The 26196-nt window shown below is 40.7% G+C and overlaps 1 protein-coding gene across 1 annotated transcript in view; it reads left to right on the top strand.

The window, feature by feature from the left end:
- The first annotated feature begins 1516 nt into the window (after window positions 1-1516).
- Cds1 (CDP-diacylglycerol synthase 1) overlaps window positions 1517-26196 on the top strand; it is a 72977-nt gene continuing 48297 nt past the window's right edge. Inside the window, exons 1-2 of the mRNA XM_074041855.1 lie at window positions 1517-2153; window positions 18772-18899. Coding sequence (XP_073897956.1) covers window positions 2037-2153; window positions 18772-18899 — 245 coding nt within the window. The 5' untranslated portion in view covers window positions 1517-2036. The remainder of the gene's footprint in view (window positions 2154-18771; window positions 18900-26196) is intronic.

Below are 26196 nucleotides of genomic sequence, written 5' to 3'. Positions count from 1 at the left end.
ATTCTTCTCACTAAGGACTGAGAGGAGGAAGGTGTTCAAATTCCTTGCTATGCTATGTTCCCTTTTCTTGAGGCATGGGGAAATGAAGGGCTGAACACTGATAATGCCTGAGTTGGAAGGAACCACAGAAGCCATTCTCCTTATTATCCATTTTGTAGCTGGGGACTTAAGCTTAACAACTTACTAGAGGTCACAAAGCCAAATAGAGACACCAATGGAACTAGATCCCAGGTTTCTTGATGTCAAGGAAGGATAAAATGGTATACTTCTAATCCTTTATGCTGCATGGGGTAGGGTAGTCAGAAAGAAGACCCCACTACTGCCTTCATTAGTCTCTTCAGATATTATTTTGACACTCTTCCTAATTATCAAGGCAATATATTATTTCTGGTCCTTAAAAAAAAAAAAAAAGAATTGATTAACCCAGTGTTCCTTACAGAAAACCATACCATGTCCAGAACTTATAAGACTTATTTTTGTATCATCTGCCATTTTTGTTATTCTTCCTGATAAGGAAACAATTTATGGTTTCTTTACATTCTTAGAAAATGTGACAAACTAAACTGAACCCACAACTTTAAAGATTTGTTTGGTGGTGCAAAATGATGTCTTTGTCTTCTGCTTTTCAATGTATCCTACTGTGACTTGTGTTTTTGCTCATTTATTATTTTCACTATGCCAGTAATGACCTTGGGAAATTTATATTGTTGATTTACTTCTTCAACAGTGTTCTTCTGATTACCATCCTGTTTGTGTGAAGGCCTGTCTTTTTTTCATTTTGTTGTTAGGAGCAGGTGGCGAATACAGGTCAAGAAAACTAATCACCTGCTAACAGGATTTGGACTGGAATTAATGCGGATCCTGTGTCCTTCCTGTTTTAGCTTTAGCAGCCCAAGATCCATTTCTGCTCAGAGATGAGCTGGGTGACAAGTGCACGCTGAGTCAAAGGCTCACCTCCGACCCTAGGCAGTGCGGTTTGTAAGATTTAAAACCGAGTTTCTCATGTGATTCCAACTGCTGGCCAACCCATCCCGGGACGCCCAGTGGGGCAAACGCATCTCCTATTTTCAAGGTGATGACACAGGGCTGGAATGCCGCGGAGCCAACGAGTTGGTCCTGCCAGACAAGTTTCTGCTTCCGGACGCCTCCGAACCTTTGACAGGCCGCGGTGTGTCAAGCTGAGGCACCCGGGAGAATTTGAGGGAGTAGTGCTGGGCGCTGTCCTTAGGTACCGGCGACTTCCTGTAGTAGTTCTTTCAGCCCTCACAGGGGCTGTGAAACGAGTGCAAGTTCTCAGTCATTTCCAAGTACCTCACTGGGCGCTGCTCCACCTCCCTGCGCCCTCCCCTTTCCACCGCGGGTGCGGCTCTCACCTTTCTCCAGGGCCCCACCTGTGCGCGCAGGGAGCCGGGGGCGGGGCCGCGGGGCTCGGCCCGTGACGTCACCCGTCCGCGAGGGAGGCGGGGCTGTGGGAACCGCAGTGCAGCGCAGAGGGGCGGGGCGGGGCGGAGCCTGCGGCGCGTGACCGGCTGCGGGAGGCAGGAACAGGGAGAAAGGTGTAGGGCCCGGGACCTGAGGACTCCCGAGTCCAGCTCCGGGAGGCGGGGCGGGGAGTGGTCCGCCCAGGTGGCGACAGCCCCTCGGAGCCCTAAAGCGGGTCAGGCTTCCTTCTCTCTCCCGGTCCCTTGTTTTCCTCTCACCTGGGCCTCAGCGTGGAGACACGCACCTGGCAACCGGCGGCGTCCCCGCCTTCTCCGCTCGGGCAGGGCGCCCCGAGCCTGCCCAGCACCCGAGGCGGCCCCAGGCGCCAGCGCCGCGCTCATAGAGACGGCCTCGAGCGCTCGCTCGTTGATGCCGTTTTGGGGGTGACCCGGCGCGGCGTGGTTCCATGGTAGGAGGGTGTTAGTGGCCGCGGCTCTGCTGGGCTTCCAGTGCGCGGCTGCGGGGTGGCAGGGCAGCCTGCCGGCCGGACCCCGCACGCAGCTCGGGTTTCGGGGGCGCTATAAGAGGCTGCCACGGCTACGCGGGAGCGGGTGATGTTGGAGCTGAGGCACCGGGGAGGCGGCCCCGGCCCCGGGGGAGTAGTGACGCCGCCACCCCTCGAGGGAGAGGCGGCCGGCGGCGACCACGAAACCGAGAGCACCAGCGACAAAGTAAGTAGAGCGGCGAGAGGCGCGCACTCGCGCCCGGCTGGGTCCCGGTTTAGGCCCGCACACCTGGAGCGCAGGTGGTGCCCACATTGTGCCAGGTGAAGGTGCGGGCTGGCCTCTGCACCGCCAGCCTTTTTCTCTTCTTCCCCAAGTGGGGTCGCGAACCTGGTGCCCAGTGATGGTGCGTGGATAGCTGGATACTTCACCTTAGCTACAATTTAACTTCTTCCCATTCAGGTCCCCTCACCCCGGGATCTGGAATCGCCGCTGGAATCTGGATGGAATCCGCCATCCTAAGGGCTTCAATTTTGTAGTACTGCCATGCTCTCACGCTCTTTCTCAATAGAGGGGACAAATTTTGGGGCTGAAGACGTGCATCTTCGGTTCTAACATGTCATTGGACCCTGACTCTGGAGGACTGGTTTCTTGAGCTTACCCCCTCCGCATTTGTGTTCTCTGTCCTTTCTTGTAAAAATAGATTTTGAAGGTTTTGAGACTATCCCAAACGTGATACAGTTGTAATCTTCCAGCTCTAAGCAAACAGGGCGGTTCTTCTGTCTGCCAATAGATTTCATCTTAACCTGACACATAAATTCATGAGTTTTCACTTCCTTTTCCATAGATTAACCTTGCTTCAGAATAAGTAGGTGAAGTTCCACTATTCTATTTAAAGCTAGAAAAAGTCAGAGATTGGGAGTATTTGGTAAATAGTGGTGCAAGTAAAAGCTTCTGAAGAAACGCAGTTTTGTGATCTTATAGACTGGATGGTTTGTGAAGTTGGGCCAGAAAATAGATTGTTTTATAAAACCTTTTGTTTATAAAATTCCATTTTGTTTGAGATGCTCAAAACACTTAAACTATTTCTAGAAACCTTCTTTTGTGGAAACAGGTACCCACATTGCAGTTTGAATTACAGAAGTGAAGTGGATTGCCCCAGGTCAAGTTTACTGCCATTGGAACTAAAACCTAACTTTCCTGCTTCCCTTTCTTCTATTCTGGCTTGTACTGTTGCTGAGATTCCCTGGCAGTTCTGGCTTGGGGAAGGTTCCACCTGAAAGTTGATGTTGATGAACTTGCTGTAACCCAAGTTACAAAGCCTGGCTAGGAACTTAGTATCACATGATATTATGACACTAAACAAACGGTGATTTTAGGACTGAAACTTTAGAATCAAGAGGACACTTTCTTTTCTACTCTTGATAGGGTATGGAGTAAAATGAGAGCCTGTGGTAAAAACATGGGTGTCCAGAAATGACACAAAATACAACAGTTTCTGCTACTCAAGGTTGATAGTACAAAGCAGAAATAGTGGGCTGAGAATGGTCTTTGAAAACTGGCTCAGAGTAGACCAAAAATAGAATTAATTAGGTTGGGATTTATTTTGTTTTACTGCTGATATTCTTTAGAATTAAGAGAACACCAACCTCCCTGTGTTGACTTCCTTAACTGGAGGAAGCTAACAAAGTTTTATTAAGACAAAACATGTTCCAGAAAACATGTATAACACGCGTTTTGATTTAATTTTTTAAACACCATATGTTTTTAAAATAGGAAACTACTTCTGTGGTGTGATTCAACTTAGAACTGTTGTCTGTAGCTTTCAGTGACTGGGTTATCTCACTGCTTTTTTGTTTATTTATAAATGCTGTACTGTTGGTTTTCATTAATACATACCCCACTGGATTTTATTTTCTGAGACTAACTGTTGCCATATATAACCTGTTCTGTTTAGATTTCTTAAGTAAGGATGAGCATATTCAAATGGTGCTAAAATATTGCTGTACTGTTAGAGTTCTTCACCAGGAACCCTTGACTTGGCAAGCTTGGAGACATTGAACTCTATCCTCTGTCTGTCCTTTCTTATCAGGGTGTGTATTTGAATATACCTATATTTCCAGGTCAAGGGCTATTTTAAAATCAGTTTGTGCATGGGAGGCTGGTTAATATTTTGTCCATTTAAACCCTTTCAGTGCCATTTCTTTCAAATTCCAGTAAAGGCAAAAGTCCTGGAGGATTAATGAAAGAAGTGGAAGAGGTGTTTTATATCCTGCAATTATTATACACTCCCATGCCTTGCCACTTTGTAGTTTCTATAATGGCATTATTAACATGACATTGCCATTGTTCAGGACATGAAGACTTCAGCTGAGAGAAGGCTCTGTACTCCAGAGAACTAACAAGTGAAAAAAGCACTTCTTTCCTGCAGGGGAATGCTCCTGCTGGTTAAATGCTGGCGTGGTACTTGAAAGACAAGGATCACCCAGTCAAGGAACCCACCACCCACCACAGAGACAAATAGGAGTTAGGTTTATTTGACATCTGTGCAAGTCTCATTGTTAGCATGGGGTAGGCCTGGTGAACTCTACTTGGAGACCACAGGGAAAGCTTTAAAGAGGTCATGACAGCAAATTAAAAGATACCCAGGGATTCAACCAGGGGAACAAGGGTTGGGGCAGGGAAGGCTAGGCAAAACTGTTTCTTGAGGGAACATTCTAGGCACAGAAAACTGAAATTAGTTTAGAAATCTGAAGCATAAACTGTGTATGTTTGGCAAGTGGGGTTGGAAGTTTGAGCCCCGTGCAATTAGGCTTTATTCCACTGGCAGCCATGGGAAAGTAGTTTTGTTTTGTGTTTTGCTTTTTCTTTAAGATGATCTTGCTATGTAGTCTGGGCTGGCCTGGAACTCACAATGATCCTCCTGCCTCAGTCTCCTAAATGCTGTGATTACAGGTCTGTGCTATCACATCCAGTGCTCTGGCAAGGGTCTGGGGGAAAGGATTGGAAGGAGGCGAGATGACCTTTCAAAAAGAAACCAGATGGGAAGTTATCGCAAATGCTATGAATATGAGTTGATGGGGGGCTTATAGAAAATCTAGTACAGATAGTGGAACTGGGGTTGAGAAAAAGGATGTATATGTCAGATAATGGTCATGGGACCTAGACTAGGGTACTCAAAAATAAGAAGAACATGGTGGAAGACACATTTTAATAAACAATTTTAAGAGACTTTCAGGAAAGAAGCATGCGTTATTGTCAGGTTGTTTAGGTTAAGAGTGAACTTGAGAGAGTTGGCAGGGGTGACAGTGTATGTCATTTTCTTGAGAGATGGAGCCTGAGGGATGGTGAAGGTGGTGATGGAAGCTAAAATGAAAGGTCGGGGCTGGGAATGCCAATTTCTTATTAGAACAAAGGAGGAAAGAAGTGAAGATAGAGTATTGGAAGGTATCCATGTTTAGAGGAGATTTGGAGATGAGGGTCCTGAGTGCCAAAGGAAGAGCGATTGCTTGGAGGATATCATCAATAGTACTTAGGAATAAGGGCTGAGACATAGAACACTAAGGTTAGGAAAAGATCTTAGTAGAAGCCAAGTTTTAGGCTGAGGAAAGTGACAGGTGAAATGTTGGTAGTTATTGTTAGGAAACAACAGTGAAAGTGAATACAGGATGGCAGTTGGAAAGGAGGATCAAATGAAGATTTTTTCTTCTGAGGGGGTGCACATGTATGTGTATGAAAGAAGTCAAGTGAGAGTGAAGTTGCTGGTGAGAATGAGTAAGCACTAAGGAAAGAGAGCAGACATGGGGTGGAAAATACAGGTGATTGGGATATCCAAGGAAAGGAAAGAACAAATGGAGGGTGAACCAGAAAATTTGAAAAGCAGAGGGAAGATCAAAGTATTTGAGGCCCTCAGTTTTCTCAGTAAAGAGAAAACTCAAGGGATCTTAGAAACAACTCAGTTTAAGTTGAAGCATATTTGTGTGTTACTTTTAGAGAGCATGTTATGAAGTGACCAAGAGGTGACTAATAGAATTACCAAACTCAGTGAAGAGTCAGTTGGACACAATTTGTTGTATACCAAATTAGCATAGTTCTTAACTCAGCAGTTTGTCATAATAAACTGATGCTTCCAGAGTGATTTAGTGTTTACAGAGTACTTCTGATCTTTTTTTTTTTTTCCTTATAACCCTATGTGTTAGTAATACCCCCATTTAATACCTGAGAAGAAGGGCACTTGGTAATGTCTTCAAGTAGGAAAGGCAAGGTATGAGCTACTTGAGAAATGAAAGTGTGGTTTAAGGCCAGTCTTCCAAGGTGGGAAGTTTTAGGACTGGATAAAGATCATACAGGGAGGTATGAGGATAGGTAAGACACCTAAGAAACTAGATGGCATTTGTTGCCCTCAATGCAGAGAAACTAAAGCAGATACTTTGGGGCAACTGAGGCCAATAGGAGAGGGGGACCAGGAACTAGAGAAAAGGTTAGTTCAAGAAGAATTAACTTATCTCAACTGGCAAAAACCCTTGGTCCTTCCTATTATTGCTTATACTCTCTCTTCAACAAAATTAGAAATAAGGGCAAAATAGTTTCTGCTGGGTAGTGAGGGGGTAGGGGGAAGAGGGAGGGGGCGGGGGGGGTAAGGGAGGGGGTGAGGGAATGGGGGAGAAGTGACCCAAACATTGTATGCACATGTGAATAAAATAAAAATTAAAAAAAAAAAGACCACAGTCAGTATAATAGTTTGGGATATGTGGAAACAGCTAAGCATGGATTTTGAGGAACGAGGTTCAAAGAGTCTTAGGATGAATCTGCTCCTGTTGATGCCTCCTGTTGAAGAGTTCTGTCATTCAGAAATTCCTTCATTGCTCTGCACAGAAACAGTGACCTGAGCAAGAGTCTTCAGAAATATTTACAGTTCTTCTACTAAACTCAAATCCTTTTTGTTGTTGTTGTTGGCACTGTGTTTGAACTCAGGACCTCTTGCTTGCAGATTTCTAAAGAACAGTCTTCATGATCTTGGCTTTAAACAATTCGTTTTCTCATTATTTTTGCATAGGATATCATCAACTATAACAAGCTTTGGATAGTACTGCAGTGGACTTCTTGATGCAACAAAATTTACTTTGTCATAAATGTACTGCAGAAAAGTGGGGCAATTTCAAGCGGTCCTCTGGAAAAGTGTTTGATAAGAAATTATGCACATAATGTAGAGGAATTACTCTATATTTTTGTGCTCATGTATATGCATTTTTGTAAAATAGACTTCAACATATTTCATCATGGATGGCACAGGTATATACAAGGGTTTGGTGTGTTTGTTTTCCTTTAACTGTTCTGTATTTGGAGATGTTTTAAAAAATATAGATTGTAATTCAGTACAAGGAAAACAGGTCATGTAGAAACTTTCAGGGGTATTTTCTGAGGTTTGATTTAGTTCTGTGTACTGTGTAAATGCTTGGCGGATACCTCCTCTGAGCAAGGCTCTGCTAAGATGTCACCTTTTTATGCTGTTTGTGCTCAGTACCTTTGAGAAGAGGGGTGGAGCCAGGATATGCTTGTTGCTCAACAGCTAATTATAGAGCATGGCTGTCTTGGGTTATGGGTTTTCATTGCATGGAATAATGAAGCTAAAGTAAATCATCAGTATATACTTTGCAAAATACTGATATGTAATATCAGTTTGCACCTCTTAACAATTGTGGAGACATGGATCTAGCCTTAGTTTGCAATGAGAAAACCAAAATTTGAAAGCCCTAATGCCCTGGTCAGGATCACATAGTATTTCGAACTGGGATTTACCTAATTTTCTGACAAAGCATATAAAACGGCCTACATTTCTAAAATTAATTAAAACATTTACTTATGAAAAAAATTACTGTTATTATTTGTGTGACATTGGACTGATTTGGCCTTTTTTATCCTAGGAAATGTTGGCATTAAACTAGAAACATTTACTTGAAAACTAAACCTATATAATTCTCTGATTTCAGACACAGGATTTTGATCACACAGAAATGTTTCGAGTATTTCCTTACTTACTGAACAGTTGATTAGGAGTAGAAAACATTAGCTTTTATTGCATTTTATAGCTGTTTACACTTTGAATCATTTATTTGGAAATTGTTTCAGAACTTATTTAATGAGAATGATACTACACTTTGAAATGAATACAGACAGGGAGAGGAATTAATTTCACTAATGACTGCAGGGGAGCAAAAAAACCAAAAACAAAAAAAACAGAACAAAAAACAGCAAAATTATTTCTCTCCACCCTTCCAGGTTCTTTGAGTGATTTACAAATTAAATTGACAGTTACAACAGAAGAAAACCCACATTTAAGTGCATACATATGCACAGGAGTCTCACAAAATGTGAGATTTGATAATTGAAGTATGCATAGCAGAAAAAAACAGAGCCTTGGGCTTTCTGTGGGCTGGTGGAGATAGTGGGGGGCTGACATGCATGGTGACTAAAAGGTCGTCTTGTTAGATAAAGTCTGATAATAAAGATAAAGTTGCCTGGAAGCTTCCCTTTTCTTGATATAGATACTCCATTAATGTGGATTTCCTCAATAGATACAAATGTCTTTTATGACAGGATAGCTTTTCTGAGTCACTACTGTGGCTGTAGTTTCTCAGAATAACCAGTTCAAAATAAACTAAAGAAGTATATTTTGGGATTTCATTCTGGCCTCCTACAATCAGATTTTGGGGTGTTACATCCTAAGCCCCAGTGGGACCAACTCGTTATTTATCTTTCTAAGTATTTGGGTTTTTTTTTTTTTTATTCTCCACAAAGAGAGGTCAGAGTTATTTTCCATATCATTGTCATGGGATATTTGTTTGCCTAAGAGTTTGTCAGAACTACTAAGATCCCAAGCTTTCTTTTAGATATAAAATGACAGGCAGGGGATGAGAAAAACGGAGTCCAGTCTTGTGTGAGGAACCCTACTTCTGGAAATTGTGCAAACTTGAAGGCTAGGAAAACAATGTTGCTCTTCTGCTTCCTGGCTAGGGTTGCATTGCCACCCTTGATGTAAGGGTGACAATCAGAAGCCAATCAGACTTCATCATCTTGCTGGCCCAGGGGAAACCAAACACCTTGGCAGTTAAGGTTGGGTTCCTTGCCATTTTCCTGTCCTAGGTGGGTCATCTCAAATACATTGTGGTGCTTTGGAGCAATAAATATTTATTAAGCCTATCTGGGACTTAGCATTTCACCTCAATACACAAAAATCTAGTTGAGGAAACAAGATTAGACTTCTCAAGTCTCTTTGGAGATTGTGGTTTTTATTTTCTTTTCACCCACTGATTGTGTTTGCTCCTGAACTGTCTCAGGATGGAGGCTTTGAACAGCTCTGTGGGACACTGTTTATGTAGAGTTTATTGTATACAGTACCCTCTGAAATTGTGCATGCAGCAGACCTATTTGTAATAATTTATACTGTGCTTAGCAAATATGAAATTGATTCAAAAGGATCACATACAAGCAATACCTGGGACCTACCAGATACTAGCCTGTTGACTTAGCCCCTCAGAGGTAGTCACAGTTTGAATTTCATGCTTATTTTTATTTCCTTCTCTTGTTGGTTTACAACATTTGTGTGTATCCTGAAACCTTGTATTGTTTAGCTTTGAAGGAACTTTTATTGTATATAAATTATTGTCAGTATCAGTACATCAGCACTTAGTTTTAACAATTGGTGAGATTTTGCTAAATTTATCTATATAAATTTAATATAGCTACCATATATCTATGTGCAAATATTTTGTTGGTGACCATTTGAAAATAAGTTGTACTTATACCATTTACCATAAGTTATACCATGTACTTCTAACAGAAAAGCATGCATCTCTTAAAGACATTCTTTTACATAGCCTTTATTGTCATCCCCTTAAGAATTAAGTCATGTATCATTCTAGCTGTTTGGGAGGTTGAGGGGAGAGTATCTCTTGAGCCCTAGAGTTCAAGATTAGTCTGGGCAACACAGTGAGACACAGCTAAAATAATCCGTATTCTAATTTCCCAGTTGGCCCCTAAGTGTCTTCCAGAGTTTCCCTCCTTCCAAATCAAGATCCAGCAAGATTCTCATATTGCAAGAAAACATTTGGGAATAGGTTTAATTATTCTCAGCTCATATACTTGTTTTTCCCCTGATGGGGTGAAGGCTATGGCATTATTTTGCTTAGCCCTGAAAGAGAGAAAATACCTATGGAGGGCAAGCATTAAGAAGATCTTCAGATAAAGTGCAAATTTGTGGTCATAACAGTAATGAACATTTGAATAGAACTCATCAATTTCCTGAGTTTCTCTTTTATCCCATGTCCTTTTCCCTTCAGGGATCTTCCTAATTTGGAACTTAAGACTTACATAAATGACACCATTAGACGTAGCATAATTTTAATGTCTAGAAGAATGGTGTATGCCTAGGGAAAGATCAGAATGAGCCAGATATTTAGAAAAGCCTTAAAACAGGCCTTTAAATTAGATAGGATTTGAATATTGCTGAGAGCACTTTAGGAATGGTGGAAGAGTAAGAGCAGTGATGTTGCAGATGGGAAGACTGTGTAATTTCATCAAGGACGTAGAGGTGATGGTCATTGTTCCGTTAGCACAGGCTGAGATCCTGGTTGCAGGCACAGCCATGGGTGGATACTTATAGTGGGGAGACAGGCCAGCAGATCCTGTCATGAAGAAAGAGTCAGGCTGCCAGAGAGACACACAGATACTGCACAAACTGGGGACTCTGTCCAGTATTTCATTTCTGATGGCTGCAGCAGCGTATTACCACAAGCTTAATAGCTTAAAATAACAAACTGTTCTAGAGATCAGGTGTATTAAATGGTTCTCATGATTGAAATCAAGGTATCAGCAGAGCTGTATTTCTTCTAGAGGCTTAAGGTAGAAATCTTACTTCTTGGCCTTTTCTAGCTTTTAGAGATTGCCTGCATACCATGGCTCCTAGCCCCTTCCTCCAACTTCAAAGCCAGCATCACTGACCACTGCTGTCCTTCTGTCTCCTAGTCTACTCTCCTGTCTTCCTTTTTCACTTAAAAGTACCCTTGTGATTATATTTAACCTACCTGTCTAATCCAAGCTTATCTCCCCATCTCAAGGCCAGTTCATTGGCAAACTTAATTCTGTCTGCTGCCTTAATTCTCCCTAGCATTATAGCATACATCTTCACAGATTCCAGGACTAAGACATGAATGTCTTGGGTGAGTAAGCGATTACTCTATCTTTTAGAAGCTCCCCAAAGAAAAGTTTTCTAGACATGATGTATAAGCTGGAACTTTTAAGGACAAACAGACACTAGGTAGTCAAAGGTAGGTTCAAGAAGAAAGTGTGTTACAAATAGTAGGAATGCCACAAAATGAAAGCAAAATGTTGAGTGGTTAACACTATGTCCATACTCTGGGCAGTATAGGAAGGTCCACTTCTGCAGAGCATGAGGTGGCAGAATGATGTGACCCCAGCCCTAGCTGGAGAGGAAGAGGAAGGTAGGCTTATGCCTTGGATTTTTGTTTATGTTTTAGTACTGGCAAGTTCTCCACCTCTTGAGCTGTGCCCTCAGCCTTGGACTTGATCTTAAGCAGTGGGGAGTCAGTGGGAGATTTTAAATAGGTGGTTGGCATAATCACACTTGCCTTTTGTTTGTGCATTTTATGTGTTGCTGAGAAATAATTTGGTTTTCTCTTGTCTAGACACTGGGGTCTATCATGTACTGATGTCTGATCATAATACTGTGAGTTGTGTTGGATGGTCCACTACCTGTCTCCTTTAGTGGGGAATACAATAGGGCTGCAGAGAAAGATCTGGAGGACCAGTCTTTTCATTTTCAGTTCAAGTTTGGAAAAATAAGGAGGCTTTACCCACCATAGGAAGTATAGAATAGGACCTTAGAGGTGTACTGATCAATGAGGTAATTAGATTTCTATTTTTAAAATACAGTGTTAGAATTGGGTGCAGTAGCTGACAACTGTAATCTCAGGTACTCAGGAGGCAGAGACTGGGAAGATGGAAGTTTGAAACCAGCCTGGGCAAAAAGTTAGCAAAATCCCATCTTAGTCAATTAGCTGGATGTGGCGGTATGTATTTGTCATTCCAGCTTTTTGGGAGGCATAGATATGAGGATCATGGTCAGAGGCCAGCATCATGCAGAAAATGGGAGGTCCTATCTGAAAAATAACTCAAGCAAAATGGGTTGGGGTATGGCTCAAGTGGTAGAGTGCTTGCCTCGCAAGTGCAAAGCCCTGAATTCAAACCCCAGTACTGTCAATAAGTAAATAAAATAAATAGATAAATACAATACAGTACAATACAATGTTACTGGGTCCCTTGACCCTGCCTCATCATCACGGGGGTCTTGAACTACCATCCTCCCCTTACACCAATCCCATTCTTGGTTCTTATACTGCTCACTCACTAGAAAATAAGTGAAGTACAGAGAGAAGCAGTTTTTTCCTCTCCTGGGAGACAGAGAAGAACTCAGTGTCTATGTTGAAACACTGAAGACATGGGACAGAAAGCACTGAGATTGTTAACAGAGCCTAATGTTCTTTTGGTTAAAAACTATTCAGTTTCAAGTCCTTTTGCTGTGTTTGTTTGAGACAGGGTCTAACCTGTAGTCCAGGCTGGCCTTGAACATGTGTCCTGCCTCAGCCTCCCCAGTGGGCCATCACATTGACTAGTTCCAAGATTTTTTAAAGGCCACCTCCTTTCCAGTACAGAACTCTGTGACACCTGCAGGTCTCTTTTTACTTGACTGCAAATTCTAATGCTGAACTGAGGTACAGGGATGAGAGATCCATAATGGAAAAGCTGATGGATTTTCCTGCCTTACTCTTTGAGAGACCAGATATAAATGTGGCGGGCAGTATGTAATGTAATATTGTCTTTGGTTGAATTCTAAACTACTGCTGACCTTTATTGGTTTAGGGGCTTCACTTTGGAGCCATCCTCTTGAATGGACTGTATCCTTTACTACCTGGTTCCTATGTCTTTCTTCCTATCTTTTCAGTCCCCAGTACCTCAGCCTGCTTTCTTGAACCACTCTTCAAGAATTTCTGTGAGCTAAAGATGGCATTTACTACATTGAGCATACTTAAAGTGCTATGTTAGTTCAAGCTGTTGTAAAATACCACAGATTGGGTGACTTAAATAACAGGAATTTATTTCTCACAGTTCTGGAGGCTGGAAGTCCAGATGAGGGTTCTAGTCAGTTTGGTTGGGGGAGAGGGAGAGAGAGAAGAGGGAGGAGGAGAAAGAGAGGGAGGGAAGGAGGAAGAGGGAAGGAGCAAGAGAAAAGTGAGAAAAAGGAGAGAGGGAGAAAAAGAGGAAGAGAAGAGAGAGAGTGACGGGGGGAGGGGGGGCACTAATCCTATCCACGTGGGCTCCAATTTTATGACCTGACTAGCTCCCAAAGTCCCTTGTACAAAGGAGAGAGGGAGAAAAAGAGGAAGAGGAAGAGAGAGAGGTGAAGGGGGGAGGGGGAGGCACTAATCCTACCCATGTGGGCTCCAATTTTATGACCTGACTAGCTCCCAAAGTCTCCCCCTCCAAATACCACCGTGTTAGAGATTAGCAGTTCAACATATGACTCTTGAGGGGACAGAAATAGTCAATCAATAGCAATACAATTTGGCAAGTTTTGACTTACATATATCCCTATGAAACCATCATCACAATCAACCAATGAACATTATCCTTCACCACTCAAAGTTCTCTCCCTTTTTAAATTCTCCTCTCAATCTTTGATGCTCATTAATGTGGCTTCTGTACATAAATTGGGTACATTTTCTGGGATTTTATATAAATGGAATACTATGCGTACATAACACAACATCTTGTATATGTAGGTGTGTGTGTGTATGTGTATCACACACATACATTATATCTGGCTTTTTCACTTGGCATAATTACTTTGAGAGTCATCCATGTGTACTATGTAGCAATAGTTCACTTATTTCTGTTAAAAGAGAATATTCCATTGTCTGCAAGTAACACAACTTGTCTATTTCCTCATTGGACATTTGGGTTGAATGTAGCTTGGAGCTGTTATAAATAAAGCTGCCATGAACATTTGTGTACAGTTGTACAATATACTTTCATTTTTCTCTGGTAAATACCTAGGAATTAGATGGCTGGGTCATTTGGTGAATATGTATTTGTTTTTGTGTTTTCTTTTTTATTTGCATATATTAATTGTACAAGGGATTTTATTGTGATATTTTGCATATAATACACTTTGATTAGATTCACCTCCTTTATTACTCTTTCATATTCCCACTTATATATTTGATTTTTTAAAGAAACTGCCAAACTGTTTTCCAGGGTGGTCGTACTATTTTTATACTTCCATCAGCGGTGTACAGGAACTATAGGTTTTCCACATTTTTTCCAACACCTGGTATGTTCAGTGTTGATCACAGTTTTTTTCTTTTAATTCAGGATCTGTCTGTATTACCAAGACTGGCTTTGAACTTTTGATCCTCCCACCTCAGTCTCACTGTAGGAGTGTGCCACAATGCCTGGCACACACTGTAATTTTGACTTTCATTTCCCTAATTACTAATGATGTTGAACATTTTTTCATGTTTTTATTTGCCATCTGTCCATTGCCTTTGGTGTAAAGTGTCTGTTAAAATATTTGCTTATTTTTTTTAATTGAGTTGATTGTTTTCTTATTGAATGCAGCAACTACCAGATAAGCGATTCACAAATAACTTCCCCCAGTCTGTGTCTTGTATTCTCATCCTCCTGACAGTGTCTTTTGAAAACTGAAGCTGTTACTTTTAATTAAATTAATAGTTGTCAGTTGTTTTCTCTTATGGCTCATACTTTTGCGGGCATATTTAAGAAATCTTTGCCTAACCCAAGGTCCCAGAGATTTGATACAAGTTTTAGAGTGCTGTGATCTATTTTGATTTAGATTTTATATATGGCATGAGGTATGGATCAAAATCTTTTTCAATTGCTTCAGCACTTTCTATTGAATTACCTGTGCAACTTTGTTGAGATCAGTGGAGCATATTCTGTTCTGTTGATCATTTTTGTTACACTAATACCATAATCTTGATTATAGCAGCTTCTCTGTGTTCTTTGCATTTTCATATGAATTTTAGAGTCAGACTAAGTTTCTACCCAAAAAAAAAAAAAGCACCTTCCAAGCTGCTTATGGGGGTTGTATTGAACCTGTAGATCAATTTGGGGAGAACTATCATCTCAGCCTCCCTTCTGCCTCACTTAAAATCCCAGCTACATAGTCTAGAGCTGTATAAATGAGTGCATTACATAACATCTCTGAGCCTATGTTTTTTTACCTATAAAATCTGAGGTGATTATTTATTACTTCGGTAATGATAATATTTGTAAAGTGTATTGCTCTTATTTTCTAAGTATATTTTTGCTATAGGAACTGGATTTACAGGTAATGAAGGAAGTTCTATTCAACTTTCTGACAAATTTATCAGGCATATTTTTGTTCTAACTCTATAGCTGGATAAGAGTAGTGCCTCCTAGTCAGCAGTCCTCATTTTACATAAGTACAATGAGACGACAAGCAAGTTGCCTTACCCAAGATTGCTCACCTAGCAAGAGCAGTGAGAATGTTTCTTTAACCTGAAGTGTTAGCATGAATGACAGACTCAGGTCATCCAACACATCCAGTTAGTGCCTGCTAAGTGCCAGCTACTGTACAAGATCCTCTGCCAGGCTCTTGGGACTCAAGAATGAGGGTAATGGCCAGCACCTTCTCTCTCCGCAAAGCTTGTGGACTACTAGAAAATACAGCAAGCAAGCAGATCATTTAAATTAGACTGATAGCCAAAATAAAGAGAATTCTGGAACCATGGTTGAAAAGTGATTAACCTTGAGTTAGGGAAGAAGTTTCTAAATGAAGTGATCATCATAATATGACCTGGCAAGAATCAGATTTAAGGAATGGGACAGGGAGGTTGGGAACAGGGGAATGAAGAAAAGAGATAAGGTAGTTTTGTACTTTCTACAGAGAACAAAGGTCTGGATGAGGGAGAGTAGGACTATGTGAAGACTGGGGCATCATCAAGCAGGGTCCCCTCGTGGAAAACATTAATCCAGGTGGTTTTCATCAGGGCAGTGTGAAGACCAGCTTGGCAGTTTAGGAGGATTATTTTGTCTGCACTGTAGAGAGTCGATGAGAGTAGATAGGACAGGAAGCAGAGGCTGAAGTAAAGGAGAGAGGATGATGCTTTGCAAGGGCTGATGGAGATGGAGGGAAAGGTTAATGACAGGCTTGGTGCTGACTGAATGTGTTGGTTAAGGGAAATGCAAGTGTTATGGATGCCAGGTTTCTGACCTGAGTAATTGGTTGGGCTAGCGGTGATATCTTTCCAGAATAGAAGAGGTGGCATGTTTTGTGTGGAAGAGAGAGAGAGGTCAGTTTGCTTCTGTTGAATTTCTGATGATGTTGGTGGAAAACCCACCTGTCCGTGGTATATTGGAAGTTAGAGGTGCAGGTGCATGGTGGATAGAGAGAGAGATGGAAAGGGAAACTGTGAGGAGGTAGGAGATCATTTGTCAAGATGGAAGGGGAGTAGAGGATTATCGTTAAGTTATGCCCTTGACAACAGCATCTAATTTGGTTCTTCTAAACATTTTCATTCAGTGTATATTAATGCCTTATGGCCCTGTTTGATCATTCAAAGTACTACTTTGTTCACTCCCTGATCTCCTGTTCAAGACTGCCATCTCTGCAACAGAGGGGTCATACAGAGAAAGCAGTCCTTGCTACTAATCTGTATTTAAGTAACATTGCTTTAAAATGCCAATGTTTAGGAATTATTTTCTGTTCTTTAATTAGAATGAAATTGAATGAACCTAGTTAAATATTTGAGTTTTTAAATTATGTGTTTCTTTAAAGGATATGAAGTAGAAATCAGAAGCTTAAATAATGTAACTAAAAGCAGGACAGCTAGCTTTATAGAGGATGGGGAGGTGAGGGTCCTGGCACGTCTGCATTATTTTCAAGTACACTTTGAAGTTGGTTTGTAGAAAACCTTAATGTTTTGAGGAGCATTATCTAGTCCAATGCTTTCATTTTACAAATATGGAAACTGAGTTTCCTTGGGATTAAGTGATTTGCCTTTTGTCACGTGGATAGTGAAGGTAGCTCCTGATTGCTTTCTAGCTGTGTTCTTTTTGTGGCATTGTGATGTGGCCTAGAGAGCTAGTTACCATCTCTACTACCACTCACACTATTCCTTGCAACTCTTTTGGGTTACTGACGGTGAAATGAGCAGTGGGGAAAAGAAAAGAAGTACTGTGCTCCATTGTTCTGGGTGTCAAGGACCTGCTGGCTTGGTGCACTAACAGGCACCTAGGTGGATGGATACCTGTCTGGTTGTTACCAGCCAACATCCCTCTGTTTAAGTTGCTTTGAGACCAACAGCCCCTCAACAGTTTGGTGGGAATTCAACCCATCTGTTTCATTGGTCATTTTTGACATAGTGACATCTTTAATTTAATAATTATTTAATAAAAAGTTATAGTTGATAAACTAAAGTTTATTGTTGCTTTTGAAAACTGAAAACTAAAATTTTATGTGATAAGCTACTTAACGATGATTTAGAAGACTTGATTTAATCATAATAGTTGCTTGCCACTTCTTTGAATTTACTAAGTCCTTGGCATTGTATTAAATGTTTCAGTTTATGGATGAAGACACAGTTAGGAGAGGTGATGAAATTTGCCAAAGCTTTGGTGCTAATAAGGGCTGAGTTTGGGTTGAGAGTCTATAGTCGTCAATTGTGAATTGCTAGCTTTCCTTCATAGGATCATTTCTAGGCTAACATTCTGCTCAGTACTCATATCTGCCTCTTGTTTTTTTTCTTCTAACCCAATTTAGCTCTCTTGCTTCAGTTTTCCCCTGTGTAAACTCTTTTCTTTGCTTAATTCTATTGGGGTGATGGAGCATCTGCGTGAAAGGAAGAGGGTGTAGAGGAGGGGTGGAGGACATGGGAGCAGAGACCAACTTCAAAAATGAGGGATCGATTACATCTCTGTTCTTAATATTGTCTTGGGCGCTTTCTTCTGATAGTCCTTTAGTGGCAGCCTTTGTGTAAAAGCTCAGGGTTCCCTGCAGTACGCAACATAAAAACTACTTCTGTATGTGCACTCTTAGAAGTCAGTTTGGATTTTAAAATAACTTCAAAGAAATCTCACCACTAAACTAAGTGTTTTTGATCTTCTGTCAGTAAAATAGAAGTTATAATATCTGTTTGAACTGCTTCATTGAGATTGTGTTTTGAGGATCTAATAAAAATAATGGAAGTTAAACTCAATATGTATATATATTGCTGTGCCTGTGCAAGATATTCTTTATATTGTTGGTGCTTTGACTGTACTCAAGTAAAACGACTGTGAGCAACTAATCAGCATCTCCATGTTCTCCCCATAAAGTAGCAAAACAATTTATATTTGATTCCTTCAATAAATTTCTGATTTAGAGCTGATTTTATGTCTTTTGTTTCATTTAATCCTTTATGTTGAAATTTTAGTAAATTTAATCAAACTTTTCTAACAGGCAAGCACAGAAGCATTTCAATATTCAAGATAAGTTAATAGTTGTTTCTTTGTTTCAGATTATGTAACTGAATTTTGACACACTGAACAATACATGAATGTATTGGCAAGCATATTATTTTTAAAAAATTGTTCAGCAGGGCTGGTGGAGTGGCTCAGATGGTAGAACACCTGCCTAGCAAGTGTGAGGCCCTTAGTTCAAACCCCAGCACCACCACCAAAAAAAAGAAAATATGTTAAAAAAATTACTTAGCAAAGTGACTTTCTTTTTTTTCTATAATTTTAGGAAACAGATATTGATGACAGATATGGAGATTTGGATTCCAGAGGAGATTCTGATATTCCAGAAATCCTACCATCCTCAGATAGAACCCCAGAGATTCTTAAGAAAGCTCTGTCTGGATTGTCTTCAAGGTATGCTTGGATGATTGGAAGATAAGCTTTGAGATTATCCTATCCATGTAATAGAGTTGGTTTTTGGTAAGTTTTGGAACCAGGAGAGAGAAAGCTTATACCTTTTGACCACCTAATAGGTGGAACACTCTCCTAAGTGCTTGATGTTCCTGTTTTCATTTAATTTTCAAAACTTGTACAGTATGAAAAAACCAAGTGTGAGAGGTAAACTGGTGGAAGATGTCTGTTCGTGAGGGCAGAGATCTACTCACCAATGCAGGTTGCATTTTCTGGTATTGGAACATCAGTATAGAAAGTGACACATTTTCTGTTCCCTGTTTTTCAAATGCAAGACAGAAATAGGTATTGTTGGGTAGGGTGGGTTTAAAAAAAAAAAAGAAGTAGGTATTCTTTTTTCTTTAAACTGAGTTACAATTACTGTCTAAAACTCCACAGCACTTTACAACTTTATATTTGTGTTACATTTTAAATATTTAATAGCCATGAAATTTCAGCTGTTTCTATATTGCCCTCCATTGAATGCTTCAGTAAGATGAACTATAAAATGTATAAAAGTGAAATAGTTATAAATTTTATCAAGATCAATATGTGGAATAGAACTTATTGGCATAGAATAGTGTTTCCCTTACATTTTTACTGTGTCACACAGAAAGAAATACATTTAAAAACCATATCCCAGGAGACACACAATTGTGTATTTTATCTCTTGCCCAACTGTCAGGGAGGGGGCTGTTCATGGTGACGCATGCCTGTAATCTAGCTGATTGGGAGGTGGAGGTGGTAGGACTGTGGTCTGAGGCTGGCCCAGGCAAAAGCACGAGACCTTATATGAAAAACAACCTAAATCTAAAAGGGCTGAGGTTATGGCATGAATGGTAGAGCACTTGATAAGCAAGCACAAGGCACAAGTTCAATTCCTAGTACTGCCAAAAAAAAAAAAGTTATGTGGTAATTCTTGTTATTGCTAGTGTGATGACCTCTGATTTCTTTTCTGTTATTGAACAACAACAACAAAAATACTGGCTGCACCTTACTAAATTGATTTAACTATTCACGGGCCATAGCCTGCAGTTTGAAAACCACTGGTTTAGCCATATCTTGTAAATGTAGTATGAGTTTTTTGTCTTTCACTTTGGGGGGGCAGCCATTTTGAGGACATAAAGGGAAAATCAAATACAACTCCATTTCCCCTACTTTACTCACAACACAGATCATGTCTGGCACCCCAGTATGTGCAGGGGTTTCTCCCCACCAACAAGCCTGCAAGCAGTTCTGCTGCCAACGCTAGCTAGTTGTCCTCTAATGCAATTCAATTCTGAGGCTGTGTACCTGGATATAGCAGCATATCCCACAGGCTGAGGGCTCGGTCTCACAGATGACAATCATTTCAGTCTGGTCATAAGTCTAGACCCCCAGAACTTCAGACTAACCAGCTGCAAATTGGGGTTCCCATGAACCCTTTGATTAGGCTCAATTGCATTGCTAGAACAGTTCACAGACCTTAGGGAAACATTCACATTTACTGGTTTATTATTAAGGATATTTTAAAGGATTTTTAAAATAAGCAGCCAGATGAAGAGGATATATAGGGTGGGTGAGGTCTTCAAGGATCCCAGGCACTGACCTTTCATTCCTGTGGAGTTAGGAAGTGCCACCTTCCTACCACATGGGATCTTGTTTACCTTCCTGTCAGTGCACACATGTTCAGCTGTTCAGAAGTTCTCCACACCCTCTTGGTCAGGGTTTTTATGGAGGCATCATTGCATAGGCAAGACTGAAGCATGGGCTGGGTACCGGTGTCTCACGCCTGTAATCCTAGCTACTCAAGAGGCAGAGATCAGGAGGATTGCAGTTTGAAGCCAGCGCAGGCAAATAGTTCGAGTGACTCTATGTAGAAAATACCCATTACAAAAAGGGCTGGTGATGTGGCTCAAGGTGAAGGCTCTGAATTCAAGCCCCAGTACCGCAAAAAAAAGAAAGACTGAAGCATGGGGAACCAGGTAGAAATGCGAGTGGATAAAAAAGGGTCTGGTTGATGCTAATAGGCTGAGGGGAAACCACAGGTCTGTCTTGTTCAGGTTCTCCTTAGCCTCTCTGTACGGTTTTCCTTCCTCCCGGGTGTGGAAGGGATCCCTTCTGAAATGGAGGCCTTGGGAATTCCAAGATGGCGGCTAGAGGTAGGAAGCAGAAAGCGAGCCTCCTATAGTGAAATCTTGGAGAGACGCTGGAGACACACTTTGCAGGCATAATCACCGAGAAAAGGCATAACTTTGACCACTCCACATCTCCAGCCGGCGCAGAGAATCTCCACTTCACGTTAAACGGAGAACCAAGGAGGCCCCCGGGCCGCCAGTGGCCGGCGCCCATACGGCTTGGGAAGACGCGGACCAGGTGAGCTTCGCGGTACCGCGGTTCCCCCACAGACAAGCCTGGGCCAGAGCAGCATAGCCCCCTGGACAGACTGACCTCCACCCGGGAAAAAAAGAGAAACTGAGTACTAAGCAATAAGAACAGTTAAGACACGCTGGAAAGAGGGTGGGGCGCCCTGAGCGCTGAAGATTGGGGGAAGGGAATCCTTCCCGGGACTGTAAATAAACGAGCCGGGCGGGCCGGAGAGGCTCTGGCGGGAGCGGGGCGCGCCAGCAACCAGGAGCAGGGAAGCTTGTGAGAGGAGGGAAGACCCACTTCCCACGTGAACTGTAAATAAACACGCAGGCCTGACAACGCGGGGCAGTGTCGCCTTTCCCAGTGCTTGGAAAGGGAAAAGCCTGTAGCAGAGGCCCCCCTCCCCCGCACAGGAGAACTCTGAGCAAACAAAGCCTGTGGGACCAGGTGAGTGCTAAGCTCACCCCAGAGATCTGCATAAATAACGCGCCAGCTACAGGCTGAGAGCAGCAGGCAGGCAAGCCACAGTTGCAGATACCACTCTCAGAACTGCCTCCAGACGCTTTTTTTTCTTTTTCTCCCTACCTTTGATGAGAGAACAACCGAATTACACCTGCAAGCCGAAAAACTTACTGAAACTATTGCATTTGAACTGGGGACACTTGGTGGGGCTTTTTTTTTATTTTTTCTGTGTGTGTGTGAGTGTAGTTTTGTTCTACTTTATGCATCCCCTTTGATGAGACAACTACAGAACAACATCTGAGGCACCAACTCCAGGACTGGAGATTAAGACGGACATCCAAATTATTAAGACTGAAATTGCATTGCATATAAACTTGGAAGTTTTTTGGTTTTTTTTTTTTTTAATTTCCTATTTTCCATTTTATTTTAATTCATTTTTTATAAATAGATATTACTTTCATATACTTATTTTTTATTTTTTTATCTTTGATTTTCAATCCTCTCTCTGTCTCTCTATTGTCTGTTCAGCTTACTGTCGATTAGTACACTAACACTCCCTGTTTATACCTTTGAAACTCTCTTGTCTGATACCTTGTTCTGCTTTCTCCCTCTTGTCTGTATATTTGTTTTCCCCTTTTCTTTGACTTCTTGCTTTCCATCTCAGCTCACTCTTCCGTTCTCAATATTACCATTGTTATTATTACAAGCTAGAAAATACTTAATTACACACAGTACAGGGACAGTAACAACACCAAGGACAATGACAGGAAGACAGAAAAAACAAGGAAACCAGTTTCCCCACAGCAAAAAATTAGTACAGGAAGCAGAGGGGAATGAAGAGAACAGAAACTCAGAGCCAGACTCCAACAAAATGAAGATAAACTATGCCAAAGGACCCAATGAAACCTACAAGAATAATTTAAAAGAAGACATACTACAAGTACTCAATGAGAATTTTATAGAGATGATACTGGATAGGGTCAACCAAAATGTACAGGAGACACTCAAGAAATTCCAAGACAATAAAAATAGAGAATTTGAAAAAGCAAAAGAAGAAATAAAGGAAACCATAGAAGCACTGTATAAACACCAAAGTGAAAGAGAGAACACAATGAATAAATGGATAAATGAACTCAGGACAAAAATAGACAACAATAAAGAAGACAACAGCCAGGATATGGAAAACCTCAGAAAAAAGAACGAAACAGAACTGCAAAACAAAACGGAAGGCCAATCCAGCAGAATAGAACAAACAGAAGACAGAATCTCAGAACTTGAAGATGAAATGGTAATTAAAGGAAAAACCGAAGAACTATTAATTAAACAACTCAAGACCTGTGAAAAGAAAATGCAAGAACTCACCGACTCCATCAAAAGACCAAACTTGAGAATCATGGGCATTGAAGAAGGAGAAGAGGTGCAAGCGAAGGGAATGCGTAATATATTCAAAAAAATAATAATGGAAAATTTCCCAAATCTAGAGAAAGATATTCCCATACAAATGCAAGAGGCCTCCAGGACACCAAACAGACCAGATCAAAATAGAACTACTCCACGACATATCATCATTAAAACAACAAGTTCAGAAACTAAGGAAAGAATATTGAAGGCTGCAAGAGAGAAAAAACAAGTAACATACAAAGGTAAACCCATCAAAATCACAGCAGACTTCTCAACAGAAACATTAAAAGCAAGAAGAGCGTGGGGTGAGATCTTCCGGGCACTGAATGAAAATAACTTCAACCCCAGGATACTCTACCCAGCAAAGCTATCATTCAAAATAGATGGAGCAATAAAAGTCTTCCATGATAAGCAGAAACTAAAACAATATGTGACCACAAAGCCACCATTACAAAAGATTCTGCAAGGGATCCTGCACACAGAAAGTGACACCCAACTCAACCATGAAAAGGCAGGCAGCACCAAACCACAGGATAAGAAAAAGCAAGACAGTAGAGAGTAACATCAAGTTAGGTACACACAATCAAACCTTCAAACAACTAAGATAACTAAATGGCAGGAATCACCACATACCTATCAGTACTAACACTTAATGTCAATGGACTTAATTCACCCATCAAAAGACACCATTTGACAAAATGGATTAAAAAAGAAGATCCAACAATTTGTTGCTTACAGGAGACTCATCTCACCGACAGAAATAAGCATATGCTTAGGATGAAAGGCTGGAAGAAGATTTACCAAGCTAATGGCCCCCGAAAACAAGCAGGAGTAGCAATACTTATCTCTGACAAAGTAGACTTCAAACCTACATTGATCAAACGAGACAAAGAAGGACATTCCATACTAATAAAAGGGGAAATAGACCAAAAGGAAATAATAATCATCAATCTGTACGCACCCAATGTCAACGCACCCAATTTCATCAAACATACCCTAAAGGACCTAAAAGCATATATAAACGCCAACACAGTGGTTGTGGGAGACTTTAACACTCCATTATCATCAATAGATAGGTCATCCAAACAAAAACTCAATAAAGAAATCCAAGATCTAAAATATGCAATAGATCAAGTGGACCTAGTAGATGTCTATAGAACATTTCATCCAACCTCTACGCAATATACATTCTTCTCAGCAGCCCATGGAACCTTCTCCAAAATAGATCATATCCTAGGGCACAAAGCAAGCCTCAGCAAATATAAGAAAATAGAAATAATACCGTGCATACTATCTGACCACAATGCAGTAAAAGTAGAACTCAACAACAAAAGTAAAGACAAAAAACATGCAAACAGCTGGAAACTAAATAACTCATTACTTAATGAAGAATGGATCATCGATGCAATAAAAGAGGAAATTAAAAAGTTCCTAGAAGTCAATGAAAATGAAAACACAACCTACCGGAACCTATGGGACACAGCTAAGGCAGTCTTGAGGGGAAAGTTTATAGCCATGAGTGCATATATTAAAAAGATTGAAAGATCCCAAATCAATGACCTAATGATACATCTCAAACTCCTAGAAAAACAAGAACAAGCAAATCCCAAAACAAATAGAAGGAGAGAAATAATAAAAATAAGAGCTGAAATCAACGAAATAGAAACCAAAAAAACCATACAAAGAATTAATGAAACAAAAAGTTGGTTCTTTGAAAAAATAAACAAGATCGATAGACCCCTGGCAAACCTGACTAAAATGAGGAGAGAAAAAACCCAAATTAGTAGAATCAGGAATGCAAAAGGGGAGATAACAACAAACACCATGGAAATCCAGGAAATCATCAGAGACTACTTTGAGAACCTATATTCAAATAAATTTGAAAATCTAAAAGAAATGGACAGATTTCTAGATACATATGATCATCCAAAACTGAACCAAGAGGAAATTAATCACCTGAATAGACCTATAACACAAAATGAAATTGAAGCAGCAATCAAGAGTCTCCCCAAAAAGAAAAGTCCAGGACCTGATGGATTCTCTGCTGAATTCTATCAGACCTTTAAAGAAGAACTGATACCAACCCTCCTTAAACTGTTCCATGAAATAGAAAGGGAAGGAAAACTGCCAAACACATTTTATGAAGCCAGTATTACACTTATCCCAAAACCAGGCAAAGACACCTCCAAAAAGGAGAACTATAGGCCAATCTCCTTAATGAACATTGATGCAAAAATCCTCAACAAAATAATGGCAAACCGAATTCAGCAACACATCAAAAAGATTATCCACCACGACCAGGTAGGCTTCATCCCAGGGATGCAGGGGTGGTTCAACATACGAAAATCAATAAACGTAATAAACCACATTAACAGAAGCAAAGACAAAAACCACTTGATCATCTCAATAGACGCAGAAAAAGCCTTTGATAAGATCCAACATCATTTCATGATAAAAGCTCTAAGAAAACTAGGAATAGAAGGAAAGTTCCTCAACATTATAAAAGCTATATATGACAAACCTACAGCCAGCATTATACTTAACGGAGAAAAATTAAAACCGTTCCCTCTAAAATCAGGAACCAGACAAGGATGCCCACTATCTCCACTCCTATTCAACATAGTACTGGAATTCCTAGCCAGAGCAATTAGGCAAGAAGAAGGAATAAAAGGAATACAAATAGGTAAAGAAACTGTCAAAATATCCCTATTTGCAGACGACATGATCCTATACCTTAAAGACCCAAAAAACTCTACTCAGAAGCTTCTAGACATCATCAATAGCTATAGCAAAGTAGCAGGATATAAAATCAACATAGAAAAATCATTAGCATTTCTATACACTAACAATGAGCAAACGGAAAAAGAATGTATGAAAACAATTCCATTTACAATAGCCTCAAAAAAAATCAAATACCTAGGTGTAAACCTAACAAAAGATGTGAAAGACCTCTACAAGGAAAACTATACACTTCTGAGGAAAGAGATTGAGGAAGACTATAGAAAGTGGAGAGATCTCCCATGCTCATGGATTGGTAGAATCAACATAG

This window comes from Castor canadensis, chromosome 9, assembly GCF_047511655.1.
Source record: "Castor canadensis chromosome 9, mCasCan1.hap1v2, whole genome shotgun sequence".
NCBI classification, from domain to species: domain Eukaryota; kingdom Metazoa; phylum Chordata; class Mammalia; order Rodentia; family Castoridae; genus Castor; species Castor canadensis.
The sequence above is the reverse complement of the archived record's forward strand: the minus strand, read 5'-3'. Positions and strand labels throughout refer to the sequence as shown.